An 18887-nucleotide genomic window follows, 5' to 3' on the forward strand; every position below is an offset into this window, starting at 1 on the left:
AGAGAAAGCTGCAAAGAGCTGCTGTGCTGTCAGTAGACTTTGACAAACTGACCACAAACATGGTGCAGGGTGGAGAGATCTATCATAGTCACGTGAACATTTGCAAGGAATAAAATTTGAAAGAGTGCTCTGGCTGTCCCCACGCGGGACAGGTTGCTCCTGCAGGATGCTCCTGCACCTCCCCAGATCTGCAAGCTCAGGGTCCCTTGGCGAGGGCACAGGCCAGGCCTTCAGTGGAAAGGGAATGCACACACACTTAGAGGCACAAGTTCTCTGTCTCCAGGTGAAAAGTCCCAATACAAACTAAAATCTCAGGGGAGGCTACAGCTTTGTGATCCGCTGGAATTGTGCCCTTAAACACTGTACATGATTGAGAGTGCACTTACAAGGAGTTTATGTGGTTTAATTTGTGTTTGTGCCAAACTGAGTACCTGTTCACCTTCTCTGTGCCAAACCCTGTATCTGTTCACCTTTCTCTGAATGTTTTTATATGTTCTCTTGTCAAGTCTGCAGCCAATGCCAAGTGTGTGTAATCCTGCCTGCTCAAAAAACGTACCTCAAAGGGGGGTAAAACCCTTAGGTTTTACATTGTAGTTAAAACCTGCATGAATGTAAATACAAAGGTCTGTTTTCCCCATGATAGCTCAGGGATAAAAGGTACTTGAATTAGGCACTGAACTAATTAATATTTTTGATTGCTTGATTTCACTCTATTATATATATTCATTGATTATTGTTCTTCCAAAACCTGTTTCCTAGCTCAAAGCTAGAGCAAACCAGTCTAAATGGAAATTGGTGCAGTCATAAATCAAGGACTTGAAGTGTCTGATTTGCTTTTTAATGACAAAAAAAACATCAACAACAATAATTCACAGAGATAATAAGTTCATTTGTAATGCATTTTCTGGCCTCATCAGAGTTTTTTTTTTTTTTTTTATAAATTACCTATTCCATAAAAGGAAAAAAAATTAGTTTTACTTGCCTAATTCATAATTCAGAAGTCTCTGACGACTATTTAATGAAGTGTCCTCTGAAGAGTTTCTGATAGTTCTGCAAAAAAAGCATCATGTTTGATGCATCATGGTTTTTCTTTTCCCTTGCTGCTTTGGAATCTTAATCCTGCCTTGGTTCCAGCTCAACCTGCATTTCCCACCTGGGGAAAACCAGTTTAAGGCCAGTGGCTCCTGCCTGCATATCCTTTGTGTGCACTGCAAGGACATGTTGCATCTCCTCCTCTGGGAATGGTCACAACAAAAACAGTTCTAATGACAGGTGAACTTCATACAGTGTCTGCAAAACGTCTGAATCCAAATTTGACATTGTATATTTCATGTTCAAGCCATGGTACCTGATCTTAGCTGTGTGCCAAAAAAACATTTGGGAGGTACCTCAAAATTCTGGTGCCCCCTTTTTTGGAGAATAATGTTGATTTTGCATCCCTGTGTACAGCTGTGAAACTAATTAAAGGAGAGGCAGAGGACAGTATTTATACATTGTGAACAGATCATTGTAAGGATTAGGCAAGAAAATTTGAAAAATCTATTTTTTACTAATTATATTTGTTATTATTAGCTATTTTTATCTTTGAATTTTATACACTGGTGGGTTTTCAGTTATCTTCTCTCAGCAAGTGGTGATGTTGCAGGTTCACACAGGCAGAACCAGACTGCTAAGCTTGGCTGTTTGTGAAATTAATTTATGTTGCTGGTTTAGTGGTGAAAATCACAGAATATTCTGGCTTAGGGGACCAGAATTTGATGGCCATCAAGGGCCATCAAATCTAACTCAAAATAGACCTGAAGGAGTCAAAAAGTCTTATCAGAAAAAAGGGATTGGATATGGAAACAACACTCTCTTTTTGGTTTATTGCCTGGAGAGAGTCCCTTTTGGAAACTGATTTCTCCAGCCAGGCAGTATAATGTTAATAATTATTTCAAATAATAATAATGGGTGTTCAACTTTAATTGCGTTTACCATTTGATACATCAGCAGGTTCCTCTGTTCCATTTTTCACTGCTGTTTGCCATGAGCAGATTTTCCTTGCCAGTTTTCGGGATCTCAGCTGTGTGTGAGCTCCTGTCTGTGCGGGCTGTGCCGGGCTCGGGGTCCCAGGGACACCCCAAAGCTCTCGCCCAGCTCCTGCCCCAGTGAGCACCTGTACACTCAGGCCTGGAGTTATTTTTCCTCATGAAATTTCCAAATATTTGCAATTGATCTCCCACGGAGAAGACCTGTTTTCTGCACGACCTGCCCAAGAGCACATTCTGTCTGGAGATGAATTTCAAGTATATCATGGGTAAACTAGAGTTAATTTTTTCTTCAGGTCCTTGCTCCTAAAATATAGCTGCTTTTTTTTTTTTTTTCTTTAATAAAAGTAAGATGCAGTCTAATAATTCTTGCACATAATTTAATCCCCTTCAGCTGTATTTGTAAAATTACCCATTTCATCTAACGCCTGTCAGTTCTACAATTAACACTGGGCACATTAACTGCACTTTATGCCTTGACTGTTTTCCTTAACAAAAAGTGAATTTATTATAAGCAACTTGTTTTCAAAGTCCTCCCGTGAACCATGGAGACTGGTGTTCTGCATTTTCACCTCGCAGCCTTCAGATGCAGGGGACAGCGTCATTTATATCTTTATTAAAGTCATTGTTTAAACTGTTTTAGGCTCTGGGTTGTCCTTGGCCAGCCCAGCACCGTACGAGACGTCGCTGTTGCTCGTTTGGCAGGGCGTGGGCAGGAGATGCTGCAGGGCTGCAGCTGAGGAGGATGCCAGGGGCTGTTCGGGCCTGGTTTGGCCCGGGCGCGCGGCCCAGCGCCCCAGCCCTGGGCACGGTCCGGGGGCACCAGCAAGGATGGGCAGGCCAGGATGGCAGCTGCTCGCTCCCAGAGCCAGGCTGCAGCTGGGGAACAACGCACCATTGTTTTATGGAGCACAAACTGGCCTTGGGTTGGTGGAAGGTGTCCCGGCCTGTGGCAGGGGGTTGGAACTAGATGATCTCCAAGGTCCCTTCCAATGCAAACCGTTGTCTGAAATGCAGGGCCCTTTGAGTGTGGAACTTCCCAAATTAAAGATAACAAAAGGTAAAATTGGAACAAATATGAAAGGATGAATAAAGCAAGCATCATTAAGTAACTTCTAAAGTGTATTCTGTTTAAACACTGATTTTCCTTAAGGAAAATTCACTCTGCGCTCTTGAGCAGGGAACAGTGAAATGAAAAAAGTCTCTCTCATTAGCAACAATCTAAAATATGCATGTACCTGCAAGTGTGTCAAGATTATTTTTCTTTGTAAAGTGAAGTCACTGTTTGGTTTCCGTTATGAAAGGAAATGTGCATATCCTATGGGCTAAGCAAATACAGATGCTATTTTGCACAAAAAATACAAACCTAAGTGATTATTTTAACCTGGGCCTACAGTCGAGTAAGATTATTGCGGGTGATTCTACCAGATGCAGACCTCATACCCTGCTATAAAAGCAGCCACAAAAGTATGGGTAGAAATAAATCCGAACTCAAGAAATACCACATCCCACTCTTCCATTTTAAAACACATTGTAAGGAAAACACCAAGTGAACACCTAGCTCTGTACCAGCTAAACAATCCTCAGCCTAGGACAAAACTCACTGCAGCCATCTGGTGTGGAAGGGATTCATCCTGGGATGATTTCAACAAGTGTTGGAAATAAAAACAGAAAAAGAATAAATTACCATTTATCAGTACCTGTAAGCAGAAGAAGCCTTCTGCATTAGTTACTGCTTCCCCCTAATTACTGAACACAGAAAACCCAAAAAAAAGAAAAAAAACCAAAAAAAGCAGCTTTGCTAAGGTTCAAGCTCTCACTGAGCAGCTAGATGGTGTCCAGCCCCTGAGTGTGTGTCTCCACCAGCAGCACAGGGATGTCCTGCCACCTTGGAAGGGATGAGGATGCTATAAGAACCAGGCAGGTACAGGTGTCACTGAGCTGGGGAGGTGACCACACTCGCCCCTCACTGTGTGTGCAATTGGTCCCAAGGTCTGTTCATGCATCGATGAATTGAAGAAGAAAATTAACTTTAAAACAGCAGCAAGGTTGTTTCCTACGCTTGAATCTCTCGGGAGAAAACTGTAAACAAGGCAAAACTGAGGAAGAATGTGATATTAGATAAAATATCTTAACACCATTCCTATCAGAAGTTTCAATTTGCATATGTTTATGTATATACATTTCTGCTTGCACTCACCACCCTCAGTGAACTTCAGTTTAATAAAACTGTAGTTGTAATAAATGCAAGAGCTCATATTTCATAGTGACACCTCTGAAGAGCTGGAGGGACTGAGCCAGGATGATAATGAAAATGCAAATAAAAGGAAATACAATGCCCGTGATAAAAATGAGGGCAGAGAAGGAAGTGCCAATCTCCTGGTTTGCCACTGAAGTTCCTGTGGTAAATGTATAGGTGGAAGAAACAGGTTGAAAAGAGCTGACTTGAGAGCGAGCACTGAAAGGAAACAAATAACAAAAAATCCCAAATCTTTGTAGAGGGTGAGGACTATTGTGATGGATTTTTCTCTCCTTTTTTCAACCACTCATTTCTCGTCCCTCATTTTAAAGAATTTCTTCCCCACAATTTTCTCTCTTTACAGCTTCTGCATTCCTTCGTTTTGTGTCATTAATTCTCTTGCAAAGAAAATGGCTTTCCCCGCTTATTTCAGATTACTTTTTCCCGTAGCAGACATCCTTTTACATTTCCTTTCTTCTGACAGGAGCTGTAATTTCTAGACTCTTCATTTTCCCTCTGTGTGGGCAAGGTGTGTACTTCAGGCTTCTTTTGGCCCCTTGCCACCCCTGAGTCCCTTTTCCTTTATCCTGAACAGCTGAGTCTCTGCTCCTGTTCCTTGCTCTTACAGCCTCTCCCCTCCTGCCCTGCTGTGCAAGGGACCTTCAGAACAGGATTTAGGAATACATTTTATCTGTTCAAGCCTACAGATGCTGACTGTGATGTTGCACATGTGGTGGATTAAGAGGATGGCTGAAGTCACCAATATTTTGAACCAGTTTCTTAATACTGACAAAATGAACCAGTGTTAATTAAGCATTAGCATTTACTGACATGTGCCCTCCTTAACCATGGTCAATTTAATATGTGTATATGTATGTGTGTGTGTATCTCTGCAAAATTAATTAGCTTATGAAATACACCTTTGGGCTGGTCTGTTCTGTTCTTTCACTAAGCTAGTCTGCTCTGAATTTATGCCTTTTCTCTATTCAGAGTAACTATTTCCTTGCAAATTTCCATTTAAATTGTTGGCTTGCAACAGAAATGGCTATATTATGCTTGAGCCAAATAACCTAAAATGTTTTTACAAGATATGAATTGTGCAGTTTTTGACAATAAGGGCAGTGTTTGCTTTTATGCCAAGCAACTTTTGGGTGTGGATTGGATTTTCAGGTCAGCTGAAGGCTGGATCTGGTCTTTGAAGTTTAGAGAATCTCAAACTGATAGACACTAAATATCTATGTATTTGGGTATTGCATGCATGGGAGATGGGCTTGGCAGGGGAAAACCTGCATCAAAAATGAAGTGAGGCTATGGTAAATCAGGGTGTGATAGTATCTTTCTTCCTTGTAGAAGAACACTCTCTTGAATAAAATGCATAGAAGTGTTTTTCATTTTTATCTCTTTCTCCAAAAAGTCCTTCAAAATCCAGGCTGAATTAATTCCAGATTCTGCAACTGTGGACAAAATTTGAATTTCTCCTAGGACTAAAGTGATCTTCAATGTCTCTAGAGCAAGCTTTTTGGTTAGCACACAGAGGAGATTCCCTTGGTGTTTAACCCCAGTGTAAGGTCGTTGTCTGATATCCCTGAGCATGTCTGCTCTCCCTGGTATATTTGCACAGCTAGAAAGCTGAAGCCAGTACTTCAGAAGTGCCATTCCTCCACACTGTCTCAATATTTAGTATGAAATGCCTGTGGCTGCTTTTGGAGCAGTGTCTGCTGCCGTCCTGCTGCTCTCAGCACCATTTTGGCTCTGTGAATGGGCAGCTAATTGGCAGCCCAGGAAGAAACATGAGCTATTGCCTTACTCCTGTGGCTTTTATTTTGCTTTCAAGAGGTTAAAAACAGTTACACAGATCAGTTCTGTTGGTGGTTTCTTTTTGATCTGTTGCTCTTGAAATCCAGTCTGTCCTATCCATCATGTTAAAAGAGCAAGGGTAACAAGCAAAATAAATATTTTCCTGTCTTCTCTTACAGATAAAATTGAAGATGAATTAGAAATGACGACAGTGTGCCATAGACCCGAGGGACTGGAACAGCTTGAAGCACAAACCAATTTCACTAAAAGAGAACTTCAGGTTCTTTACAGAGGATTTAAAAATGTAAGAACAGTACTGCAATGAACAGAGTCTAATATGTATGTCCTCACCAGCCTCAACTGCTCAGCTTGATTATGTATTATTCCCCTGCTAAGCATTAGTAGTTTTGTATAAGATCTCCCTTACCACAGAAAATGAGCACAATCTGCCTCTCCATCTAATATTTATGACACTGCAATCTGCCTAAAACTGGGTTTGGATGAATATTCAGCACATAATGGTCTCATTAAACTTGTTCCCCAAATGTCAGCAAGCACACTTCAATTTCCTCAGCTGTGCCAGTACTTGAACATAACCTGAAAATGTTTTTATGGCTACTTTTTTAAACCTTGTTTTCATCTCTTCATGTTCAAATATAAGTGGTACCGTTCACTTGTGATTATGTGCCCAGGATGGACATTTCATCCCTTCTTTAGCTGCAGAAATCTTGCTCTTGTAGAAGAGCACTTTAGGACTTTAAGGTCCTGCATGATAGTCAGCCCTGGGAAAATGAGGGATTTGTTCTGTGCTTAATGACAATACAAAAAAAAATGTTCACTGTTTGGCATTTAAAACAATTATTAGTTTAAGGAAATGAGAAGGGTTAACCTAAAACCCTGCTATCAAAGGAAGGCCTTCTGAATACTACAATGAAGGACTGTGTTCTCCTTACTGACAAGGATTTTTTCTTGAATGAGTGAATCTTTATTAACTTCAGTGGAATTTTAATTGACACTAAGCTCACCTGCTCTGTGTCACAAGAGAGATTTCTTTTGAGTCAGCAGAATTTAAGCAGGGAATAAGGCTGGAGTGGCAGGAGCTAAAGAGAAACCAGAAGCTGGGTGTGTGTTAAGACTGAGGAGAGCAGAGAGAGGCTGCAGATACCTGGGCAAGCAGGCAGCAGTGCCAGCTGTGTGCCTGGGTGTGCAGAGCAGCTCCGTGCCCAGGCTGCGATCCCCGTTCCAGCCAGGCTCCCTGGGAGCCCAGAGCCTGCAGCCCCAGCCTCAGCCTGGCTCTGCTGCTGCCTCTCAGGGCTCCTCACAGTCAGGAGAGGTGCAGGGGGAATGTGGAGGCTACATGGAGCAGATGCTTTATGCACCTTGAAGAATGAGTACTCATTGCATGTTTGCCTGAGGGTCAGCATTTAGTCACCCAGGTGGTTTGTGCCAGCTGATGTTTTAATGATGATTAACAGGTCAGAATCAAACCGGCACAATAAACACAGGATGGTTTTTATATTCTCTTGCAGGACAGCTCCAGCATTTAGAAACCATTACAGCAAAAAGCTGTAGTTTCTCAGTCAAGTCTATTGGGTAAAAACTTGTCAAAAGAAAGCTGGGCTACCTTAAATACAGGCAGTTCTGAGGAACCTGTGGGACTTTGACAAGGGCCTTTATTATTTACAGATTTTTGAAATTTGATCAAATCAAATACATTTCCAGTGTTTATTTGACTTTTCCAAGGAGTCTGTTGGTTTCACCCTTTATTTCTCTGCTCACCTAAGTGGGCCAAAGCACAGCTCAGCTTTCTGTATTTTTTTTTAGTGTGTGTGGCATATTTCTGCAGGTTTGCTGCACACAGGAGGTCATTGCATGTGTGAAGTTGCCTAACTGAACACTGATACCTCTTTATGCTTTTGCCAGCCAGCAGGAAATCACATGGCTTTTGAGACAGAACTTGGCAGGTTAACACCTTGATATGACGTGACTGCTCACAGAGTGAGGATAAACCCAGTTTTGCTAAGATCTTACTGTGCCCTCTGTATCACTGTCGGGTGGGAATCCTGCGTGGGAGAGCTCTGCTCTGTGCTGGGGGGATTTGCAACTGCAGATGCAAACCCGTGAGGCAGACCTGGAGCACTCTCAGCACACAGGACATTTAGCCCCAGCCTTTTCGAATTCTGCCAGCACTTTGCACTACAGAGGCATTGCCTCCCAGGGCAGTAGTGGCAGACAAGGGCATTTAACTTGTGACCTAAACCTAGGATATCGCTGAAGGTCTTGGTATTAATTGCCAGTGGTGGCAAGGTCTTGGTTTATATCTGGATATTAGGACAAAGCAGGCTGGTTTTATCCAGCTGATCTGCATACAATATACACAAAGTTTCATATGTAAGGTTTAAATTGACATGGAAGTGCAGCTTTAACACTGGTAGCCTGCAAATCCTGGTTTCAATGAGGTGGGTAATTATGCTCAAGAGGCAAACTGGCTCATCTGTTACCCTATTTGCTATTGTACCAAACAGTCTGTTCCTTGGGATGATGTTACAGTGCCATCTGGAGATTCAAAATCCCTGTGGGAATACAGTAATTTTCCTCCCTGGCTTATACTCACTGCTTGTTCTCAGTGATTATTGCACAGGTCCTGTTTAATCACAAGGCAATACCTGGATAATCACAGAGCAATTTGCAGGAACTTGTGTAGGGGACAGAGGGATGCAGGTCCTGGCTGCAGAGGATTGAGTGCACAGGAGCAGGGATGATGTTCCACCAAAGGCAGCTAGCACAGCCTGGGCTGGCCTCTGACTAGTGCTTGTCTGACCAGTCCTAATTCTCAGTACCTTTAAACCTGTTCTTTCTGTGTCTCTGAATTCTGTTCCCACCTCCCCCTCCACATTATCTCAGCCTGCACCGAGGATGTCACTGGTCTGGTCTGGTGGTTTTGCCCCACAGTGACAGAGGATGCCAATAAATTCATCTCCAGAGAAGCCGAGCACGCCAGCCAGGCCTGTATCATTGCTGCCTGGCCAAATGTTCCCTCTCTTTGCCTTCAGCTTGCTTTTCCAGTTGTGAGAGGGTGCCACCCTCCAGCATCTCTTGGTCGCAGGACCAACAGTTCACATTTATCTAGCAGCTGCCTCTGCCCACAGGATTCTGCATTATGTGAATGGTCTCCTTTGCACCTCTCTGTTAGCTGTGGTAAGACTGAAGCCAGACTAACATGAGGTGGTTGGTCCCATCTCTTTGGTTGGGATTCTAAAAAAGCAAGGTTACAAGCAAACCCATCAGAGCCTTTGGTGGGTCTTGCCTTGGTACAACCTAACAAAAGAAAATGCGATACCTTCTGTCTGCAAAAGCACCAGAATTGTTTGAGCTAAACAGCAATATTGGCACAGGAACAGAATGGCTGTGAATAGGCATAGGCTGGAATTAGAAGAGAGCTTCTGCCCCCCAGAGGAGTAAAGTTTGGTGGCCAGTCATGGACTTGCAGGAAGGAGGGCAAGGAAGTATTTTTATTATTAAAATTGATAAATTGATGTCTAATGAAGTGACCAGCTATACAGAGATTTGAATTTGGTAATTCAGGATCTTCCACTTAGGCCATGTTTCATGGCTTGCATTCTTTGGAATCGAGTACTCTTTGGAATGGATTTAAAAGAACTGGAGGTTTTGTGAGGTTTTTTGCTCAGTGGAGGGGTTTGTGCTCTTAGGGGAAATGCTTGTTAGCTGCAAGGGATAATTTCCTAATACTGAATCAGGAAACAGACAACCCAAATGACTGAGGGGCTGCTGGAGTCATCCTTACCTTCCTTTAGTGTGTGTATTTTAGCAAATCTGTAACGTAGGGTAGTATGAGATGTAATTGTAAAAAAAGCAGGATTATGGAGGTTAAAGTGAGCAGTACAAGCAAGGGAGAAATGTTCTCATACTTTAATAATCCCCAAAACATCTCCAAAGTGGGAGAACATAGAGCAACAAACTACATGGAATGTGTGAGTGCTTAGAGATGCAAATCTGGATTGTGCCTTTGTCTGTGGTCAGCTAACTTATTAATTTAGCAAAAGGTGGCCCTGGGTGCTCATCCTCATGTTCTGGCCAGCTGAACTCAGGAGGGTCTGAAAGGCAGGGCATGCTTTGTTCCCCTGTGGTCCCTGCATCTCTGCTTTGCACAGCTCTGAAAGCAATCAGTGAAGTTTATTTCTGATTCCAGCAGAGGAAAAATGCAACTGCTTTATTTATGTTTTATTTTCCTTTTGGTTTTGTGGGTTGGTGTGTTTGGTTTATACATGGATTCAGCTCCTTTGTGGTATAGTGATTTAAAAGAAGAGGGTAAGTTCAGATGCACAGCTTGTGCTGCCAGAGCTTGATAGTCAGCCCTGGGAAAATGAGGGATTTGTTCTGTGCTTAATGACAATACAAAAAAAAATGTTCACTGTTTGGCATTTTAAAAAATTATTAGTTTAAGGAAATGAGAAGGGTTAACCTAAAGCCCTGCTATCAAAGGAAAGCCTTCTGAATACTACAATGAAGGACTGTGTTCTCCTTACTGACAAGGATTTTTTCTTGAATGAGTGAATCGTTATTTACTTCAGTGGAATTTTAATTGACACTAAGCTCACCTGCTCTGTGTCACAAGAGAGATTTCTTTTGAGTCAGCAGAATTAAGTAGTACTGTAGCACTAATGAAGCCTCTGGAGCATTATTTGGCTCTTATAAAACAAAAATAGTGATCAATTAACTGCAAATAAATTGGTAGTAGCATATGTGTCTGAAAGCAATCCAGTTATAGAGAGCTAAATGGGCTGATCAATGTCAGCACTGCCTCTCCCTAGCACTTCTAGAGCTGTGATGCAAACTTTCATTTGGCTTCCAGATGGAGCATCAGAAGCAATAAGGATCATGTAGGAATTCAGAAAATTAAGCAGGCCAGTGGCCCAAGTGCCAGGGTATCCCTTGGCCCTGTGGGAGAGCACAGGCAGCAGCAGCAGCCACGTGCACATCTCTGGTAATAAACAGAGGGAAGGGGCCTCAGGGACTCTGCACTTGTGGGAAACACAGAGAAAAGAATGATCAGTCCCTCAACTACAAACCATCTTTCAGCAGGTGAAGTTGTGGTTCTTAGAGAATGCAACAGTTGTCTTATCATGAGGAGAGAAGGAAATAAATCTTGGTGTAGCACTGTGCTGGAAGGATGGGACAATTGTGCCAGGCTTGGTTTTAAAAAGAATGACAGTTTAGTGAAGTACTCTGCAAGGGCCCTGTACAATCTTGTAGTAACAGCAGCTCAGTGACCAAGGAGAACACTGCTACCCAAGAATGGCTGTGGATATGGTTCTGAGCCTGATCAATGATTAAAAGATATCATAAATAAATATCAGATGATTTATTTAATGTCTGTTAGCTTACAAGCTTCAGACAACATGTATGTTTAGGAAATATTTGGGAGAATCTCTTATGGTAGCTGTTAGCTTCCATTTAGTTATCTTCCTTTGATGATTTTTGCTTTACAGATTAAAAAGTAACCACTTTTCCTGTGATAAGGAAACCAGGCAACAGATCTTTTATGAGGAGCTTCAGAACAGTCATCTAACTAGATGAGAATAGTCATCTAACTAGAAATCTTGCAGCCTACAAAATCACAAGTGGCACATAGAAAAGTTGTCTGATTGACTGTTTGCTGTCTCCATCTAAACAGCAGTTCAGGACTGTCAGGCAAAGTCGTAGGAGTCAGGTTCCAAGAATGGAAAGCTGGTGGTTCCTTGTGCAAACAGTTATTTATACTTTGTGAAGTTCCTGGCTGAAGCACCCGTGTTAAAGTGAGGCAGGGGGCACAGCCTGACCAGAGAAGGATGCATGGGGAGAGTGTAGTGCCAGGAACAGAGGAACTTGATCCCAAGTGTGCCCTCCAGCTCAGTATGAGCATCAAGCCTGGCCACACGTGCCAGTTGTGTGAGTTTTGTGAGAGATGTGGCCTGCTCAGAGAATCCATCTCCAGCCCTGTACCAGCAGGGCCAGCACTCCTGCTCCCTCCTCCCTCCCTGATGAGAGCCTGGGGAACTGAAGGGCTGAGGGGGATCAGTGCTGCAGCAGGACACAGACCCCAGGGTCTCTATTGATCCGTGCCTCACAGTGTGGGAGGAAGCTGACTTTTCTGTGGCCGTAATTCTGTGCTCTGTGAAAAAGGTGGAGTGATGTGGTTATTTTATTGGTTTGCTCTGGTTTAATTTTCAAAATTGGTTGATAGGCAAATTTGAGGAATAATGCCATCAACTGGGAAGTATTCTGTGTAACTGAAAACATCACATGGATAGGTAGCAGTGCCCAAGGCTCTGTAATGTATGTTAGAGCAGCACTGAGCTGGTGGGGGTGTATTTATGATTGAGGTTTGTTTGTAAGGACTTACTAAGTGTGCTATGGATTGGTCACCTGGCTACAGTCTGCTGCTGAGGATTAAAAAACAGCAATGAAACTGCTGAAAACACAGTTAGAAATGTTAATAATGGTGAGCCAGCTTTGTGAGATGCTTAGGATGAAACTGCAATCTGAATTACTTTAATTTCTCCAGCTGCACAGCCTGTGCATGCAAAACACTGTGAGAACAGGAAGGTGATTTGTTTCATTGCTCTCTTTGGGCTTGTAGAGTTTTGCAAATGAACCTTTACAAACCTGTGTTTTTCTTGATTCTCTTTCTCTCTTTTTTTCCTTTTGTTTTCCAACAGGAATGTCCCAGTGGGGTTGTTAATGAAGAAACATTTAAACAGATCTATGCACAGTTTTTTCCTCATGGAGGTAAGTGGAGTGCTTTGTGCCTGTCAGGATTCTTGAAGCTCTAACATTGCCTACTGCCAGCTGGCTGCAAAACTGCTGCAGATCATCTGTGCAAGAAAAGGGAATCAAGCTGAAGCTTTGAGGGGTTTTAGACAGAAACACAAACATCAAGGTAATAAAATTTTAGGCCTTTGAAGTTATTTCACATAGAAGAACCCTCATAAATATTGCCTCTCAATGTCAGCTCTGCATTCCCCAGGTCCAAAATAGAAACTGGGGGTTGATGTTTTGTTCTGTTCTGACTTTCTGTTGGCAGAAAGGGGAGTTGCTTCCCCTGCGTGTGGCTCTGCTTCCCTGCTGTTGAACTGCTGGGCATGTAGTGTCTACCACAGGAGGGTCTCAGACACTTCTTTTTGGCCTGAAAATTAATCAAAACTCCTTAAAATTCTTAAAGCAGTTTTTAGTTGATAAGTAAACTCCTGGATACCTGAAATGATCATTTTTAGTGTTTATGTGACTAAGACAGGACCATGTCATGAATGGGCATATTAAGGTATTGTATGAAATCTCTCAAATAATACATGTTCTTGCCTTTTAAAAACATCTAGAATGTATATATTCTAATTGGATATGTTTTGTGGGGATGCTGTTGACAAATTGAAAGAAATTAGTCATTTAAGTGGCTTTTAGCCAAGATTAAGTATTTGAGGCTTTCCAAAATATCCCATTCTGTAGCAGCTGCAGAACACAGTCTTTGAGGAACAAAAACCTTTCTGCTAGGGTGTATGTGTGCATGTACATTTACTTAAAGAAAATCATTAACAAGTGTTTTTTCAACTAAATGTCAAAATAAAACACATTATGCTTATGTTTTACAACCCGTGGCACCTCAAAGAGGTACATCTGTAAAAGGTTTGCATTAAATTTCATTATGAACTTGATGATTTCCTGTCATGATTTTCTAAACCCAGCAGTTTAAGATTCAAAAGGACAAAAATATACCTCTAAGTGAGATTGCTCCCCAGCAGCCATGGGTCAAACTCAAGTAACTGGTGCAGGACCCTTCTGAAGCTGGGCATTTCCTGGGGGGGTCTCTGCTGTGTCTCCCACAAAACAAAAAGGTAGAGAAAGGATGTTGCAGATTGCAGTCACTGTTTAGTGTTTTTGCTGTGTTTCCCACCATTTGAACCAGACACACTCATGGTTGATGGGAATTTCCTGCTTGTTCTTTCAGGTAATGCTCCAAAATCCAAATAGTTTCTACTGTAATAAAAGCTTTTGCATTTCAAGTCGGTTTTCAGGGAGGGTGCCAGCATTTTGCAAGTCCATGGTAACATTTACTAGTTCATAGAATACCTGGCAATGTGTCAGGGTTGAGTTGCATACAGAAGGAAAACAAATTCCTGACTTGTTTAGAGCCATCAGTGTGTGATGAGTGCCTGTCCTTTGTGCCTTTCAGATGCCAGCATGTATGCACATTACCTCTTCAATGCCTTCGACACTGCACAGAATGGCTCTGTGAAGTTTGAGGTGATTCTTTGCATCTTCCATCGATGCCACTTTCTCAATTTTGTGTTTTTAACCTTTTCTGTCCAGTCTTCATTGCAAAGTAGTAGGACGTGTTGGATTAAAGATTAGAGGTTTCACTCTAAAGCCAGTCAGTGTTTTCAAATCTGGTTCACTTTAGTTTATGCAGATGCAGTTCCATGTCAGTAAAGAAATATCTGGATTGTGCTAGTTGGGATCAGAGGGAGAAAGTGCAAAGGAGAGGAGTGGCTGAGGAGAGTCCCAAGTGAAATGAGATGAGGGACACAGAAAATGTGCATCTTGTACTTCTGCATTGCATGATGTGTTGAACAGCATCTCAGGTACTTGGAAACTAAATGCACACTTTAACTAAAAGGCCTGTTGCAGTGGCTACAAACAGCCTCTCTTCATGCTCAGCCCATAGCTGTAGGAGTGCAGCAAAGGGATGTAGTAAATCATAGACTTCTGGAGGATAAACTTCATAGTTTTGAAGACTATAAAACTCCTATAAAACTACAGATCATAGGCAGTCTTACCTTTGCTGTCAAATGTCCAAAACCTCTATTCATTTCCAGGAAAGGCTGGGAAATGTATCCGTTCACTGGATGCACAATGGGGATGTTTCCATCTGTATCTGTGTGTCTCTGTGGCGAGGGCTGCAGTGGGAGGTTTGCATGGGGCAGCTCCTCAGTGGTTGAAGGTGTTCAGAAACCTAAACAATCTGAGAACGGGAAAATGCTGTTAAAATAACAAACAAACAAAAAAAACTCCAAACCTAGAAAGTGCTGACCTTCCATTCCTGGCAGATCTGTCTCTTAACTGGTTGTCAAACATGAGAATTTTGTCCCCTTTTTTATCAACAAATTCAAATTCCTCAGAGGGTTGGCAAAAAGGAGCAGAGGTATCTAAGCAGTATTGCACTGCCCCATACAGAGCTCATGGAGGTGACAAAAGCTATTAAATGAGTTATCAGGAGCTGTATAACTCTGTTAGCCTCAAGCTCTGCCTGTGCTAAAAATCCCCTGTGGCTATGCTACTCTCAGTGCCTGAACCACCGTGCAGTATAATGAATAAATCACAGTTACCAGAAGCAGTATCTTTACTGTAAGCAAAGAAAACCAATTAAAGTAATGTGTCCCACACTGAATAATTAGTGGTGGGAATCACATCTGGTCAAGTCTGGCAGATTTTGCCGGAGAGCAAAATCTAGGGCTCCCTGTGTCAGAGGATTTTCTCTCTCAGATGGGATTTTCTCCCTTCTTTGCCAGCACCTCAGTCAGGAGGTAAGAAAGCATCAGCTTCTACTTCCACAGGCACAGTCCAGCTGTGTTTAATCAGGTGGTGGCAATCTGAGTGACAGGTCCCTGCAGCAGGGAGGAGAAAGGCCACTGGAGCATCTGGCAGTGCTCCTAAAGACCAGACATCTCTGTGAATGCTTCAACCATTGAGTTCAGTCAGAGAGGACACATTTCTGGAAAAGGGAGCCAGAAGAGTTTGATAAGCATGTGTTCCATCCTAAAAGGATAAATCTTTTGACTGGCATTATATAAAGAGGGTGACTTAGAAAATGATGTTATGAGAATTCTCACTTCTCTCACTGCTCCAAACCAGGATTTTGTGATGGCACTGTCCATTCTGCTACGGGGAACTGTTCATGAAAAGCTGAGATGGACATTTAATCTGTATGACATAAATAAGGATGGCTATATAAACAAGGAGGTAAGGCTGTTCCTGACAAATATGGTTGATTTTGGGAGAGTTGATTTGGTTTTGTTGCAAAACACAATTAGTTATACATGCAGCTAATTAAACACAAATCAGAGTGGACTCATGCATTTGTCTGTGTGGAAGCAAAATGCATAGTGGTCTTATTGAATGATTTTTCTAGACATATTTTCCTATATTATGGTACCTTTAATGAATTGTGTTATCCAGGAGCAAAATGTTGGTTACGCCTATAAGCCACATAAGCATTGTGAAGGGGAGGGTGGTGGTGGCAGAACTTTGTGACTGAGGCTCAAGGGCTTGCTTTCTGCACAAGGAGATACTGTGGGGGTCATCCAAAGCAGCACCACTACCAAGTCCTGCATTGTCATCTGGTTTATTCTTCTTAGCTGGTATTGCTTGTTCCTGTTATGGGAAGCCTTAGTTTTGAGCATGGTGACCTTGAATATGTGTCAAATACAAATTGGTCCACTCAAACCCATTGTGCATCCCTAGAGGGTTTGCAGTTACTGCCTCCAGTCATGGAGCTGAGGGGCAATTTGTGCAAGGTATGGGGAGGGACCAGATTACCACTTGCAGCTGTGAGGGTCCCTGGCCCTGGAGGATGCCCTTGGGACAGGGTTGGTGCCACAGCTGGTGCCACAGTTGGCTGCCCTTGCTGCCAGCACCTGCTGTGTCAGAGCCAGGCCAGGGGAGGGGAAGGGAGGGAGCACTGGGAGCATGTGGCACTGTGGGGGCAGAAGGAAGCAATTCTTTCTGTAGGATGTTTGTGTGTCTGGTCCATCTGTCTCCATGCACATGCACAGGCATTCCAGGTGCTGGTTTGTCATAGGAGAAGGAGGGTGAAGAATGGGGCAGTGCAAGACAGAAATGGGCCCTCATTTCTCTTTAATTTCCTTTTTGTGTTTGTGCTGGCATGCTGCCATGGCAGGAAATGATGGATATCGTAAAGGCGATTTATGATATGATGGGAAAATACACGTATCCAGTGCTCAAGGAAGATGCACCAAGGCAGCATGTAGAAGTGTTTTTCCAGGTACTTGACTTTTTACTGGTTTTTCTTAACACTCAGGCTAGGCACTGATAGACTTTCCTGTAAAGCTGAGTCTTATACCTTGTTATATATTTCAAAATAGACCCTAGCAGCCACTCAGCCTAGCACTGCAATGCCTGCTGATTTCCTGGCTCCAAAGGTATCTCCCATGTCTCTCAGCCTGACCCTTTGCCTTGGGATGTGCCACGTCCAGTAAGTCTGAAGCCTCTGTATGTGTTGCGGGCCTTCTGTGCTGCTGCTCTGAGTTGCCCTAAGGACTGACAGGAATGTGAGTGTGGGTCGGTCAGTCAGTAAATAAATAAACGATGGAATAACGACAGAGGTTCTGGTGTGAGTCAAGAAAGCAGTTAGAGATGACCTCAAAAGTGCTCCAAATCCCAGAGTAAACAAGTCCTTAGCAGTTGGCCAGTCCAGCACTGGCCACTTAGTCTGTGGGCTAAGCTTAAGTGCTCAGCTTTATTCAGATTGCATCAACTAAGATACTGTACTGTAACGATAGTGTTACCAATGTAAACTAATTTTTACATTATATTATTTTACAGAAAATGGATAAAAACAAAGATGGAGTTGTAACTCTAGATGAGTTTATTGAATCATGTCAGGAGGTAAGACCTAAGTTATAACTGCAAGGAAAGCTCTATCTCATGTCACATCATTTGGTTTCCTTTGGATAAACTCTATTTGAAACAAGATGCTGCTCAGAATCCTGGGTTTTCTTTGCTCTGTGGAAAAAAAAACCAACCCAAACCAAAACAGCTTCAAGACTGAGTTTGTGATGCCCTGTGAAGCCTGTGACTCAATAGCAAGGTAGAGTGAGGTAAAATATGGGAGATAATGTCTTCATGTGCAGTGCTTTTATTTTCCTGAGTGGACTGCAGTCCCTGATTCTACAGACAAGCAGACAACTGTAGAGAAAGATCTTAACTGTCTTAGGTTGTTTTGGGGTTTTGGTTGGTTTGTTTTTGGTTGTTTTGGTTGGTTTGTTTTTGAGGTTTTTTCCTTCACTTTTGAGAGTCTGCTGCTGTCCCTGTGTGCTGCCCCAGATGTCATTATCAGGTACCACATTGCTGGAACTGCCCAGAGTCAACGGTGTCTCAAATTCTTGCAGTTACAGCATTGAGTTATAAAACAAGTTGATGTTTTCATGGTCAAACATTAAAAGCAAATGCTGTCATTGTAGCAATGATTTTCATTTTTCCTCTGTTTTGAAAGTAAGCCCCCTCTTACAAATTCCATATATGAGGTTGGCTGTGTTAAGATTCATTGGTACTTTTAGCACTGGCACAAAGAAGCATCTCTGTTAACGTGCAATTGGCCTAATGTCTGTTGTCTTAGACCGGGACTGTGTGAATATTCCCTCTGAGATATCTCTAATATTTGACCACTACAGTAATAGTGTAAAAGGTAACCTCTGCCTTTTGCAATGTTTATTTTGGTGCACTGAATTGCATATTGACCCTTCTGTACATTTTATGTTGCCTGGAAAATTCCTTCAGGTTCTGCAGCCAGACAGCTCTCCTGTCCCTGAGCAAGGGGAAGATGCTCACTGTGGAGGGCTGGGCTGGCTTCTGCTGCTTTGGTGTCAAACCTGGCTCTGGCCACATCCAAGTCTTAGTCATGGACTTCAGGCAGCCAAATACTTGTTTAGCAGATGCAAAACAGAAAGCCAATGTTTTTCAGTTACTTTATTCTTGGTCCCTCATGATTGTTTGGCTTTTTTTTTTTTCACCATCTTTATTTAATCATTTGT

At 42.5% G+C, this 18887-nt stretch overlaps 1 protein-coding gene across 20 annotated transcripts in view; it reads left to right on the forward strand.

Moving 5' to 3' along the window:
• The window catches only part of KCNIP1 (potassium voltage-gated channel interacting protein 1), a 275906-nt gene that overhangs the window by 252002 nt on the left and 5017 nt on the right, over positions 1 to 18887 (forward strand). For 13 of the 20 annotated variants that reach the window (XM_063168410.1, XM_063168404.1, XM_063168403.1 and 10 more), the window contains 7 exons: positions 6243 to 6367; positions 12783 to 12852; positions 14291 to 14361; positions 15970 to 16077; positions 17015 to 17119; positions 17220 to 17276; positions 17680 to 17742. In XM_063168410.1, coding sequence (XP_063024480.1) covers positions 6243 to 6367; positions 12783 to 12852; positions 14291 to 14361; positions 15970 to 16077; positions 17015 to 17119; positions 17220 to 17276; positions 17680 to 17742 — 599 coding nt within the window. The other 7 variants (XM_063168415.1, XM_063168417.1, XM_063168414.1 and 4 more) reach the window with 4 other exon arrangements.

The sequence above is a fragment of the Melospiza melodia genome, chromosome 14, assembly GCF_035770615.1.
Source record: "Melospiza melodia melodia isolate bMelMel2 chromosome 14, bMelMel2.pri, whole genome shotgun sequence".
Classification (NCBI taxonomy): domain Eukaryota; kingdom Metazoa; phylum Chordata; class Aves; order Passeriformes; family Passerellidae; genus Melospiza; species Melospiza melodia.